We start from the raw sequence: 14744 nt of genomic DNA, 5'->3' as shown, positions 1-14744 counted from the left end.
CCCAAATGCCAGTAGCAACCAATTTGACAAACTCAAGTAGGCCATCAGAGTTCTCTAAATATTGTGGTTTAATTTGTGACATCACATGCAATCTCTGTCCTACCATAGTAAATTCTGTCTCATATGGTCTGTGTCTTATTTTCTCATGCCCTTAGGGACTTCACATTCTTATTATAATCATTTTGTTTGATGTCTTCAACCAGTCTCTCTCTATACTTGAACATATTCTAACTTTTGTATCTCAACTAATATTCTTATTTAATTCTATATCCTTCATCTGTGACTATCTCTTTCCCCTCATTCACAGCAGGCTATCCCTTGCCACTCTCACAATAGCACATTTATTCATGTAGCTATTGGGGAAGCATTTCTGCATTATAATGAAAAGAAAGCCAACACCATATGTAGTTTCAAAGCACATCATTTTATTATAGACATGTCAGTAGAGTTGTCATATCATGTTCCATTTCCAAACCATCGTGTGTATGTATATATACATATACATATGCACATATGTGAATATATATACACACATACACATATATGTTTAAAATTTTCAAAGAGAGGCCGATTGTATTCTTTTATGCTTATGATACCTCTCCCTATTTGATATGGTCCAAAGCATACCACCACACCAGTTTCACATATTTTTTCTAATTTAGTATCACCTTGCTTTCTTCCAAGGGTAGGCTCATACTAAAACTATAAGGTAGTCACTTAAAACATTCCAGCATGTGGTTCAATGTATTGTCCAAATTAAATTTTCAAGCACTTAAACAATATCTTTCTAACATCCCCCACTTATCTAAAAAAGAATCACTGCACATCCCAAGTAAATCATTCTAAACTCAACTCTGAAAACACTAGGTAGAAATGATCATATTTAAAAATATATCTATACTTGGTTAAACATACACTGTAAACTATTTGAATAATTGTGATGATTGCATCTCTTTTTAACTATACATCAAAGCAGTGATATGCCTTCTTTTGCCCTTTAATGTGTTATGTTATAAATCAGTTCAAAAGACATTACAACATTTTTCTGGTGTATTATAATTTTGTATTGTACAAACATGTTTATAGAGAAATGCTACAGAAAATTAGAGTCAGTGTTTATTCTTGCAGTACAAATCTACATTCTTGCGTGAATTCAGTAGGACCATACACACACAAACATGTTCATGATGTAATTTAGATTTTTATTGGCAAAGATCATGCCTGTTTGTGGCACTGAATGAATAGTTATGATGTTGATTCACTATGTGAGGTTGCATTTATGGACAGCTTCTGTAATATACTAGGCAATGAAGTTATCCAAAGGCATTGGGAGACTTCAAAAACTACACCAAAAAAGCAGAGTCCCGTTATTTCTGTTGAATAGATGACAGCCAGAATTTTTAGTGAGCCGATTTACATAGGTTACATGATGATCATGTTGCTATAAAATAAAAGACCTTCAAATTTTCATTAACTTGTATCATTATTACTGTGTTAGCACAATTAAAACTCATGTTTTGTTTATAAATCATATTCTCATACTGGGTACTAAATATTTTAATTTACCTATGGTTCAATAAGTAACTCATAAAAAATGACTTGAAAATTGACTAGATTTGGGGAGAAAGAAAAGTATACAATATAGTGAGAGTTATGTACTTAAAAATAATAGATTTCTTTGCCTGTTGCCACAGGTTATATTCTCATAAATATATTCAGATATATGTTGTTTTTTCACGTATATGTGTTGTTCTTGTTTGCTATTTTAACATTCCATTATTACAGGAAAGGAATGAACATAGCTATATAAATGTTAGCCTATCTTTTTACTTTTTCCACAAAGAATTATTTCAGGATCTTTGGATATATGCTTTCTTATATATGGACTGCCTATATTATTTCATGAAAATTGTAAAACAAAACGCCTAAATTGAATTATAGCAATGGTAATTATAACTTCATTGTTGGGGGGTTACATCATCTGCCCTTTTGTATCATTTAATTGGACTGCAAGGTGTTTGAAATATCAATACCATCAACAATTTTAAGTCATGATGTCTTTATAAATATGGAAGTATGTCATTAAAATCATGTTCATTTATAAATTAATTTTAATTGCTATACATAAGTACTATAATCATAGTGAAACAGTAAAATAAGTAATCTATCTATATACTACACTATTCAGATCACTCATCTTCATAAGTATCAGCCACAATGATATTTACACAAAACAAACCTAATAAAAAGAAGAAAAATGGGCAAGTTTAGTAGAAATTAAACATGTGATTTTGTGGGCATAGAAGAGCCTTGAGCAATTGCCTTCCCATTTCTATTGGAGTAGAATCTTAATAATACCCCCACAGCATCACAATTGCTTTCCTAATACCTATTTACATTCATGTATGCTATAATATATGCTGTATACATGTTGTATATTTACAGTATATATACACACATTCACACACATCCTTTATTCTTAGGCTCATTCATGAACATGCAGATCAATCTGCACAGTATGATCAAAACATGTTTATTTTCTTAAATGATATTCACATATAACTTTTCACTCTTTGTGCAAAAATACCATATAGATTAGTATTCTCTCTCTCTAAAAAGTCTCTTTTTTATGCTTGAGGTTTTTCGTCCTTTACAAATAAATTATGAAATATATTTCATTAACAAGTTGAAAATAATTACAATGTTTTTATAACAAGGCATTACTGAGGTTTTGAATTGTGGCATCCTTGAAGCCATCTGTCTTTCAAAACAAAGACATCAGTAAGTTATTTTTATTTCTTGATATTTGCACTTTTCAATTACTCATATGAAATATGTCATTACAAATCTAATAATCATGCTAGTCAAATAGTGTTTGTATAGAATATGCATTTTATTTGTTTTATTATTTCTTTTTCCTGAAAAGGAAACAATCTGGAAAGCCTCTTGAAATTATTGTATTAGAATGTTTCTGGAAAGTTTTTTACCCCATGAAAAAGGGTGGAGAAACCAGTGAGGCAATATATTTTTTAGGAAGAATAATTTTAGTGGATGCTCAGGAGAAATAAATGCAAATGCAAAAACTGTTTTATTTTCTAGTCCTTTGGTGTCTCATCGCCTCATGAAAATCCTAAAAAGTGTTCAATTCTTTAAAACATTGATTATATTCTTCCATTAAATATCAGCTGTGGTCCTCCATTGCTCATGTTGTCTGTCATTTCCTGTTAGAAAAATGACATGATTAATTAAAATTGGCTTTTGGAATAAGACATTGTTTTGGTTAATGAGTTTGCAAAACAGAAATTTCAATCCATTGAAAAACTTGCTAAGTTTTGGGGAAAGACAAGGATATAGCTGTTATATTTGAGGAAATAAAATTTCATGGCATCTTGGAGCACATGAAAATGCTGAAGTAAGAGTCGGTTAGACCAAAATATTCTATCCACAACAACAGTCCATTCTCTCCCCACTTTCCTGAGTTTCCTCTTTCTCTCTTCAACTAAATTTTGGAAAGACCTTGCCTAGAAAGAAGAAGATGGTTAAATGAGCAAGTTTTTCTAACGCATAGACTCTGCTGAGCCTGTCAACAAAGTGCCAATGCATTCTAGAGGTGACTTTATTCTATAGGAAAATGCATGGCCTTTTGCTAAGAACAGAAAAAGGCCTACAAGGGAATCATTGCTCATTTGTAACTATGGATCACTAAAAAATCATAGTAGGAAAGATTGTTTTTCATGACACCATCCCTCTTCCAGTAAGAAGTAATAACAGCGAAGTCTCTTAACATGTTTTTAATGGATCAGTTACTAAAAAGTTAATAAGTAAAACTATATAGAAAAGCACTGAAAATACAGATGCAAAGGACAAACTAGCGTTAAAAGTTTCACTTTCGATGATATGAAATAACATTATGAAAAATTGTGATGCTTTTAATTCATATGTTTTATTAAATATTAAACCCTTCCCAATACAATAAAAAGTGATGGGATGTGAAGCCCATTCATATTTTAATGGTTAGAGCACCATACTAAAAATATGTTGATAAAATTATCTAAAAATAGATTGGCAGCATCTTTCCATGCTTGAACAAGCCTATTTGCAAGAGAGCAGTAAAAAAAAAAAATATATATATATATATATATATATACACACACACATATATATATATATATTTTCTCAATTTATTTCTATCTATTTCTATCTAGCTCTGTTTGGAGAATCTGCTAGATATGTACATGGTGAAACTCTCCTAGAGATGCGTGTGATGAAAAATCTGAAAATATATTAGGGTTATTGTGCTGGAGCTAAGTTCATAGCTCAGAAATCTGATTTGAGGCTTCATTGAGGAACTCACCATTGATGGCAAAATAAGTAGAATCACCCCCCACCCCCAATGATCTTCAACAAAATTTACTTTTCCCCTTTTACCTACTAAGAGAAAAATCAAATTTCTAGTAGATTTACATAAACCCATTCGGTGCCTTTTCTCCTTCTACAAGGACTTTGCACTCAAAAACTGCTTAGAAACGATAAAAAGTTAATCCATTATATTAACCTTCAATTGCAGAATTTAGTAAAACAATTTTTAAAAATTTTACAAAAAAAGAATTTTCTTAACTGAAAATCAGCAAAATCACTGATCAGAAAAAGAGTGAAAATTGTTTTTAAAATGAGTGAGTCTCCAGTTTGCAAACAAATTTGCAAATAGGCATGCTTAATTTAATAGGAAGATTGTAGTTTAAATTTCGGCTGGACCAATGTGACTATTTGCAAATGGGCTTTCTGCAAATGGGCCATAGTATCCATATGACTTTCTGTATGTCCAATTACTTTGAGCAAACCAAGAAACATTACTATTTATTTTTAACAATTTGAAATATGGGAACTAAATTTAAAATTTATCACATAAGATAATTTTACTAGAAGAGTCTTTTCATACTGAAATTTTACTGTATTAGTGTCCAACTTTGGCCATCTTCTCATGCAATTTTAGCATGAGGGAAATACACAGTTTGTCTTTATCCAGACATATCTATTATTAAAAACAAAACTCTGGCCCATGAATGATTATACTGAGTCAGTATCATGAAGTAGCAGACAATAAAAGGAGTCGTGAATCATCCAAGCAGAAATGTGTTTGGATGCTTATAGGCGGGCTGAGTATTTTAAATACTCAACCAACTTTCAAGCTGCAAGACTCGGCCATGTAGGTTTATGTCAGCTCTGCAAAGTAAGCGCTTATGAAAGCGATACTTTGAGAAACAACATTAAACAACATCAGTTCAGACTGATCTGTTGACATCATGACTTTCTGGAAGGGGGTAATGCTTTCTGCAGTGACATTACAACATGGTAACTCCCTAGAAGTCAGCGTACCTTGTAGGTAACTCTGGTGTCGGGGGCACCACCGGGCAGCTGGGCAAGTCGGTTATTTCAATAGCCCTCAATCTCTAATGTAAATATAACAATCATACAATAAATATTGCACAAATATATACAGAAAACTAAATCAGACTAGTATAAAAATAAAGCACAAAAGAGCCACTATTCATATATACATATAAAATGACCATCTATTTTTAGCAATCATTTCTTTAAATTACTGGAGTCTTCCTATGTATATTATTAATTCTTTAATGAAGGACATGCATAGCTCTGCTTAAAACTGCTTTCTTGAGTCAATTTGAATGTATAGATTGTACTCCCCTTATTTGAATGTATAGATTGTACACAAAATGGAAACACTACAGAATAACTATTTTTCCTTCAAAACATTATAAAGAAATGTGCAGTAAGCCTTGCTGTTATTACTTCTGCTCTGTGCTTATGCAATTTTATTTCCATGACATGAAGCAAAATATAATGTGGCCATTACCTTAGTGAGTTTATTTTACAAGTGTTTCCTCTTTTCTCTACTAGATCCAGTAGCAGGAACTGAATTAAGGAATATGTGCAAAATGTAATAGAAACACAGACATCATACTATACCATTTGTCCTTTTATACAATTAATTTAACTTCCTATTTATATGGGTTTCATGAAACAATTATGCAAGGACAACTGCTTAAAATACAGGCAAAGCTATCCACATATGCATAAGTTTAGATGAGAATTAAATGAAGCTTTATATGGACTGTAATATCTGCACTGATAGGCCAGGCGTTTTGTCACCTTATTAAAAAGCCCCTTTATACTTGAAGATCAAATTTACATAATCAAATGCATCTCCTTACAAGAACAAGGGAAGAGCTAGAAAAGGGAATTCATGCAATTTCTAAAACTGGCATTATTGAGTGGAGAGTGTATTTAGTATCTGTGCTTTTCCTCAGTATAATACATAAAAATCCATATTTATAAAGCATTCAATATTTTATGAAATACTATTTTAGGCACTATGTTTTTGAATAGACAGATAGACTACAAACTTTTGTCGAAAATAGGTGTACCCATGAATTGCAGAGAAAAAAATATATATATAAAATTTCTATTCTTAACCCAATAGAGCCAAATGTGTAAAATCTGATTCCTCAAATTGTGATCTAAAGTTTCAAGTTGATTCACCCAGAGTGGACTTCAGTCTTCATCATGTGCTAGCAGTGAGAGGAAAAGGTACGAAACTCACTTTCTCAGCCATTTCATGAGAGTGATGCAGGGAATGCTCCCTTTCTGAGAACATCCTCCTCTGTTCATAACTGGCTAGTCGACAAGTGAGCCAGGAAGAGAGCGTGCAGCCCCCGATCCCAATGCACGCAAGAGACATGGAGGCAACGTGCAGAGGGTATAGGGAGGAAGTTTTCTTTGTGACTGCCCGGAGGAACTGAAAATTCAGGATGCCCCCAATGAGTCCACAGATACAGCAGGCTGAAAAGAGGATCATCTGATAAAAAAAAAAAAAAAGAAAGGGAGCGTTAAAGTTGAAAAGTCAAACCTGACCAGAACACAGTTGCCCTGTCGGGCTGCATGTCAAGGATGACTAACCTACAATAAAGAAGAAAAAGTGGTTTTGGTGCTTCACAGAGGACAGGAGATTTTTTTTTTTTAAGCCAAGTTTCTATTCACTCTGACTCACTGTAGACAGAGAGAGTATACCACAGTGTTTCAGAAATTGATAGCTGACGATATTAAAGCCAAGAATATAGCTTATGAAAACCCTGAAGCAAACAAAATTTATCTTCTAGGTAGATTCAGATTTAAATATTTATTTAACATCTACTGTGTGCTACTATGCTAGAAACTTTAACAGATATCATCTCAATTAACACTCCCAGCAAGCCTCTGAGACAGTAACATGTGTTTTAGAAAAATGAATGGTAAATAGCTAACGCTAAGTTTAGGCACCAAACCGAGATTTTTCTGATTCCAAATCTAATTTCACTGTGTCAATCCTTCAAAAATATCTCAATAGCTTCTCTTTGGATTGTCATTAGTTCCACCTAACTTCAAATCTTTATACCTTCCTACCTATGTGAGCTTAGGAAACTTAGTTAAATCTCTTTTTTTAAAAAAAAAGTTCACTCATATTTCTTTGTGCATGTATTTCCTAAACAAGTACTTTAGGGACTCCTATGAACTGGCCCCTATATATTACAAATATTTTATTACTTTGTGGCACTATTGTTGAAGAATATACAATCGGTGTTCCAAAAATACTGTTTGTTTGTTTGTTTGTTTTAGAGAAACAGATGATGTAGCTTTGCTTTTGGTCCTACTATTGGTTGGATCTCAGTGTCTATTAATAGAGCTAGGAGGGTTAATCAACAACTATCATAGGATCCCTAGCAGAACCAAGAATAATGCTTTCTGAGACGTACATATTTTGTGAATATTTAATAAACTTAAATTAACTAGTCAAATAACTTTAATAATTATATTTTCTTTTTGCATCTGGTCTAAATTCTTCTATGGGCTTTCATGATACTTTATAGTATGATACTAATTGAGTTATGCAATCTAATTTCCATTCTTCTCTGGAACACAGTCTTATTCCAGTCACCTCTCTTGTCCTTCAATATGAATTACTTATTCCCACATCAGTGATATTTTTCATTGCCTGGAAATAATTTTGCTTCTTCCTTAGACTCCTGGATGAAAGGCACAAATTAAGTCCTAACTTGGACTTTATTGATCTTCTCCTTTGCTATAATTCCCCAAGTCAAACAGCTTTGTAACTCGCTTTAACATTTAATTTTACTTTATCAGGTATTATTTTTCTTTCTTTTCTTTTCTTTTCTTTTTTTTTTTTTTGAGATGGATTCTTGCTCTGTCGCCCAGGCTGGAGTGCAGTGGCGCAATCTCGGCTCACTGCAAGCTCCGCCTCCCGGGTTCTAGCCATTCTCCAGCCTCAGCCTCCCAAGTAGTAGCTGGGACCACAAGCGCCCGCCACCATGCCCGGCTAATGTTTTGTAATTTTAGTAGAGACGAGATTTCACCGTGTTAGCCAGGATGGTCTCAGTCTCCTGACCTCGTGATCGGCCCGCCTTGGCCTCCCAAAGTGCTGGGATTACAGGCGTGAGCCACTGCACCCGGCCTTATCAGGTATTATTTTTCATTGACAGTTGAGTTTACTCTGCACTTATTAAGCACCTAGCATCTGTTAGCCCCTGAGTCAGCAGCTGCTGGCATTACAATCAATCATTCATAATTCTTCCTCTTGAGAATAGTTAAATCTTGTGAAAGAGAAGATCCAGAATTTTAACAGGGCATGAGAAATATTAAGAAAGGGATATATGGAATGCCCTAGGAGTAGGGAGGAGAAGAATTTAGCCCAGCCAAGATTTTTGGAGAAGGCTTTCTTGAGAATATGTCATGTCAGTAACTACAGAAGTTAATTTCATTTCTTCAACTTAATTCAGCATTCCTTATTGCATCTGTATCATCAGAGCTAAAAATCCAATAATGAATAAAATCTTTTTATACTTGATTAAATATAATACTGAAGATCCATTACCAATAATAAAATCATCCTACTAAGTATAAACTTATAGCTCATGATGCCTACTAGAATTAACCAATTATATTTTATTTTAAAGTAGGTTTGGATGTCATGCTGTTCTTTGGGGATATATTTTGGTGTTTACTCATTCTCTGAAAATATGGAAAGATATTATAATCAAGCTTCAAATAATTAATTATTGTTACAGAGAAAGTAGACAATACCTTTAGTTTTCTATCACATGAAAGCCCATATCTTTCCTGATGTCATTCTGATTAATTCTTTAAAGGCATGACACCTCATTAACATGTATTAACAAAGCAATCTTATCCAGGAATTAAAATGTTAAAATCTGTAACCATATACTATTTTCAAATTTCACCAGGTTGGAGACTCTAGACTGCAGATATATTTGGAGTGAAAATTTTTTTAAAAATTTCATTAAAATGTAGAAAATCTTGGTAGTTAAATGCCATCAATGGGGACCTCAGAAAGTACAGAGGATAATGTACCTTTTAATAGTAGATACAGCTACCACCTGAATGGTAGTTTCTTAAAAAAATCAGATTTCATTATTTTTTTTTCTTTGTAACTTATAAGAGAAAGACAGAAAAGTGACACTATTGCCTTTGTATAAAACAACAACAACAACAACAAAAAGCCTCTTCCCTCCTTTTTTATTTTTCCCTTCCCTCCCTCCTCTTTCTTTCTCTCTCTCTCTTTTCTCTTTCTTTTCCTTTTTTGTCTTGTTTCCTTGTTTGTTTACTTGCTTTCTCCCAAGGAGTTGTTCCTACATAGTCATAAAGAGTCTTGGTAGAGGAAGAGCATAAGAAGAATGAAGGCCATGTCTAAAGAATGATGGGAGAATCATAAATGCAAATTACAAGCCTGAAAAAATACATTTTTTTCTAAAGGTTTCATTTTTCCCTTTATGTAATTTTTAAAAATCAAATATAAAATTGCTATCTAAAGCAATGAGGGCTTTAGCCTTTTTGTCATAATAGATGTTCTCACAAAGAAAGGTGTGATTAGAAAAAGGGGTCAAATAAAAATAACTGCAATGCTTCCAATTGCCTGATTGCTCACATAACTGGCCTCCCCTTGGAAAACTCTTGTTAGGCTCAAAGGCCACTTCCTAGGGTCCTTGTGTAGTATTAATTTTGCTAATTTGTAAGTGTCTATGTTCTTTCCCATAATACTTGGTAAAATAAACCACACTTTTTCCTTATTTCCAAACTCTCATAAAAAATCATGAAAGGCAATGTGGAATCCACACTTCAGCATGCAGTGTGTCTCATCCAGCCAATATCAGAGTTAACTGGGAGTGTGTTCCATACCCCAGAAACCCACTATAGTACCAGAAAACATCTGAAAACACTTATGTGTGCATTCACAGTAATAAAAGAAAATAAAATAAATCTCTGAGAATTAACTGTAACCATAGCAACACAGCTGTCTTGCTGCTTCGCAAAACTTGCTTCACAGTCAAAGAAAGCCAATAATCCTTAGGCCCAGTTCCATATTTAAACGGTTACATTTCTCATGGGCTGAAGCTTTATCTTCTTGAGCTCACTGAAGGATTCAGGCGATTGTCTGGCAGTCTTCAAATTGGAAAACTAGAGACTGCCATCTGCAGCAGTCATTAAAGGTTACATATTCTGGTATTTAAAGAGTTTATTAAAGTGTTTTTATATTGGTGGGCTTTTGTCATGGTTTCTAATAATTTTGATGGTTTTCTTTGAAAACAGAAAAGGCAGGATTTTTTGCCAGTTTTTTTTTTTTTTTTTTTTTGTCTCAAACTAGCAATATTCAGTATATGAAAACTGGCTAGTCATTATTTCTATTTTAGAATTTTACATTTCAAACACCTCAATGCATAATACAAACAAATCAAAAACTTACGACAAGTCCTGATTTTTTTTTGGCGCACAATATTCCACAAATGCCACAAAGAAGAAACTGAAAAGGAAAAGAAGAACAATTATGCCTTATCCAAAGACACGAGGACCCCTAGATTTTAGCTTTTAGTTCACTCATGATACTTTCTCCAGGGAAGATAGAACATTTTCAATTTCCTTCAAAATCTGGAAAGGATAAGATCTCATTCTAGAATAGTAAAGGATAAAGGTATAAACCCTAATAAAAATTTATTTTTTGCAAGATTGTTAGAGGTAATTGAATCCATTTTACCACCAGGTAAAATTATTAAGTAAATAAATTTAGAGCTTTGTTTCTCTCATTTCCTTTCACTGTCTGATTCCTTTCCACTTTCTTAGGGAGAAAAGTGGTGTGATACATTCATTCATACTTAACAACGAGAAATCAGTAAGTTATACTACAGGAAAGAATCTGCACAAATCAAAAGATAATGCATCAGACAAGGATGATTCTCTATAGAGATACTCTTTGTACCTCTCCAGTTGGTACAGTGACTATTTCCTTATTCTACCCGAAAGACTGTTCTTGTGGATATGTCAGAAGAACACAAAGGGATAAAGCAATTGACAGCATGTAATTTCTTGTAGATAAAACATTGTTGACATAATTGCTTTGCAAAGGCAGTCACATCAGATTATCTACCAAGGAGAGACTATTAGATATTTTGGTGATCATAAAATGATAAATAGTTTAATTTGAATAGAAACAGTTCCATTTGAATGCAAGTTTTCACATACTTCTGACTTGAACTAAACTATGTAAAATATTCATTAATAAGTAAGAAGTCCACTAAAGGACTTCAGATTTGTAAAGAAAATTTTTATTTGCAAAGAGAACTAGTTTTCATTGTTGTTGTTGTTTAATTATCTGAAGTCAGAACTAACAATATAGCTTATTTCACTAAATATTTGACACCTGGATAGATTTATTTCCAAATACATATCAAAATATGCTAAAGATTATCTGAGATAATATGCATGTGAGAAGTACCAAGAAAATTTGTTAAAAAGCAATAAGTAAGGGAAGTTGTTGCAAGGAACCTTTTCCTATAAGGGAGCAAAATGATTATGCGGGCAGTGGTGCAGCAAGAAGGAATAGGGAACACAGAATATATAAGAATTTGGTATATAATTTAGATGACCTTTCATATTAATGGAAATGATTATTTTCCCAATAAATAGAACTAGAATAATGTGTTAACATTCCCTAACATACACCAAAATTAATATAAAATTGAATATTTATACAAAAATGTTTAAATGCCTTGGGAAACAACTAAGTTAAATATTGATATAATTTTAGAGGACCGGGAAGGATTTTCTAAATGTAGCACCAAAGTTTTAAGTAAAGTAGAAAGTACTTATTAATAGAAAAAAAATTAATTCTGATGGTCAAAAACATAACACTCAAAGGCAAAAAAATGTTGGGATTATATTCAGAAAGTATATGATAGCTAAATAGTTAACATACTTTAGAAATAGAGCTAACAAAATATTTTTAGTATTATAAAACCATGAGAAGATAGAAACTCAGAACTTTATAAAACCTGAATACTTGCATAATTTTCAGTAGCCTTAAAAAGCTATTTCAGAGTGACCATTTCTCACCACCCACTGTGTCCTAAGTGTAGATGATCATGTCCTCTTATGGACTCTTTTTGTTACTAATTTCATCTCACATTTTTCAAGGCTGTGCTCAAGAGATTCCAGTTTGGACCAATTCTGTACCTCTCAGTGCTTCAAGCTTCAGATCAAAGCTCAAGCATACTCTTCTCCTTAAGTTTCCCTGACTACTCTGTTTTCATCCTGAAAGTTCATTTATCCAGAACTCAATCGAAAAGAATTCGAAAGCAGTGTAGCTTTATGTTCCTTGCATCTGTTTTGAAATCTATAAACACTGCCATTATTCATTTACAGTAAAGCCCAAGGGGTGGTCAGGAGCATACGCAGAGTTCTCCATTCAACCATTTGGTTGGAACATCTAGGTGCCAATAAATTTGCTATTTTGTATTGTCTCACTTCAATTGGATGGAGCTAAGAAATGGGAATTCAAGGATTGGGAGAGGGAAGGGAGAGTAGTGAAGGAATCAATCAAAATTTTTTCTACTTGCAGCAGAAGAATGTAAATACTCTCCGACTGTCACTTCTGTTAGAGTATCCAAAAATCACATTTCCTAGAGAAAAGCTGTAACCTAAGAAAAAGTGGACACATGTAACAGGAAGCATATGAAATTATGGGATTTATGAGGAGGATCTAAAAGATCTTGGTTGAAATTTAGCCAGCACAGTTTATAGAAAAGAGAAAAAGAGGCCCCCAAAGTAGTAAACTGATATTTTATTTCATTGGCTATCTTTATTTACCCCAAGTCATAATAATGGAAGAGATCTTAAAAGTTGATTTAATTTATTCCTCAAAGCTTACATGTGGGGATGTGGGGAACTAGAGGTCCAGAGAGGTTAGTGACTTGCTCAAGGTAACACATAAAGGTCAGGAATCACACACAATTTAAGACTTTATTAAGTGTCTAATTAATTTGTTTTTAATAATGTAATGGACCAGACGTGGTGGCTCATGCCTGTAATCCCAGCATGTTGGGAGGACAAGGCAGGTGGATCACAAGGTCAGGAATCTGAGACCAGCCTGGCCAATATGGTGAAACCCTATCTCTACTAAAAATACAAAAATTAGCCAGGCGTGGTTGCGGGCGCCTGTCATCCCAGCTACTCTGTCTACCACCAATGAGGGAGAGACAACAGCATGGGAGGAGACCCTGCACCCCTACCCTGTGATGAAGATGAACAGGTACTCCAGCTGAGGGTGGGGCACTCACACCAAAAAAAAAAAAAAAAAAAAAAAAAAAAAAAAGTCCAGCACATAAGCACAAGGCAACTATAGCCCACTACTAGAGGATTGTGAAGACTATTTTGCACCAAAGATAATCACAGCCACAACAACATTTAGTTCCGTACACCAGACTGACTCCACTTCTCACACTAACAGCCTAAAAGTAGATATTAAGATAAAATACAAAATTCTGGAAAAAAAAATGACTTTCAAACGTTGCACTGTATATCCAGCCAAACTCTTATTTAAGCAACAGATTATAAGAACGACATGTTCACTTGGCCAAGGGCATGGTGGTAGACTGAATTATGGCCCTCCAAATATATCCATCTTCTAACGCCCATAATGCATGAATATTATAGGGTAAAAAAGGCTTTGCCAATGTGATTAAATTAAGTTTCTTGAGATGGGGAGATTATTACAGATTATCCAGGGATTCCTTAAACGTAATCACAAGGGTCATTTAAGAGGGAAGCAAGGTCAAAAGAAGCAGAAGGCTATGTGTTGACAGAAACAAAGAGGCAGGGAGAAGAAATTTGAAGATGTTACACCGTTGGCTTTGAAGAGGGGCAAGAGGGCTATGAGGCAAAGGATGTAGGTGACCTCTGGGTACTGGAGAGGACAAGGAAGCTGATTCTCCCTGGAGCCTCCAGAAGGAATGCAGCCCTAAAGACTAATTTTAGACTTCTGCCCCTCAGAACTGTGAGAAAATGAACTTCCATTGTTTTAAGCCACGAAATTTGCAGAAAGTTGTTAGAGAAGCAACAGGAAACTGATACAGGCTCAAAAACATTATTCCACATAAAACTCTAAAAGAATTACCGGAAGTTGTATTCAGGACAATAAATAGAGAAAGATATGAGACAGGAAAGGAAAGAAATAACAAAAACACAAAATAAAACACAGTAAATGTTTTAAACGGAAAATACATTATTGAAAAAAATTAATATCTGCTAATACCCCAGGCGATTTTGGCATAAGCTATGATGTGTTGAGCAGGAGTAAAGAAGATGTTAGTAAAGTGTTCTAA

The 14744-nt window shown here is 33.7% G+C and overlaps 1 protein-coding gene across 2 annotated transcripts in view; it reads right to left on the bottom strand.

Moving 5' to 3' along the window:
- Positions 1–405: 405 nt before the first annotated feature.
- Positions 406–14744, bottom strand: part of TMEM196 (transmembrane protein 196) — a 51689-nt gene continuing 37350 nt past the window's right edge. The window contains exons 2-5 of one of the 2 annotated variants that reach the window (XM_025380011.1): positions 10835–10891; positions 6623–6877; positions 5377–5450; positions 2518–3221 (exon numbers count right to left, since the gene is read on the bottom strand). In XM_025380011.1, the coding sequence (XP_025235796.1) occupies positions 3215–3221; positions 5377–5450; positions 6623–6877; positions 10835–10891 (393 nt within the window). In that variant the 3' untranslated portion in view covers positions 2518–3214. Of the gene's footprint in view, positions 3222–5376; positions 5451–6622; positions 6878–10834; positions 10892–14744 lie in introns of both variants that reach the window. The other variant, XM_025380012.1, reaches the window with a different exon arrangement.

Source organism: Theropithecus gelada, chromosome 3 (assembly GCF_003255815.1).
Source record: "Theropithecus gelada isolate Dixy chromosome 3, Tgel_1.0, whole genome shotgun sequence".
NCBI lineage: Eukaryota > Metazoa > Chordata > Mammalia > Primates > Cercopithecidae > Theropithecus > Theropithecus gelada.
The sequence above is the reverse complement of the archived record's forward strand: the minus strand, read 5'-3'. Positions and strand labels throughout refer to the sequence as shown.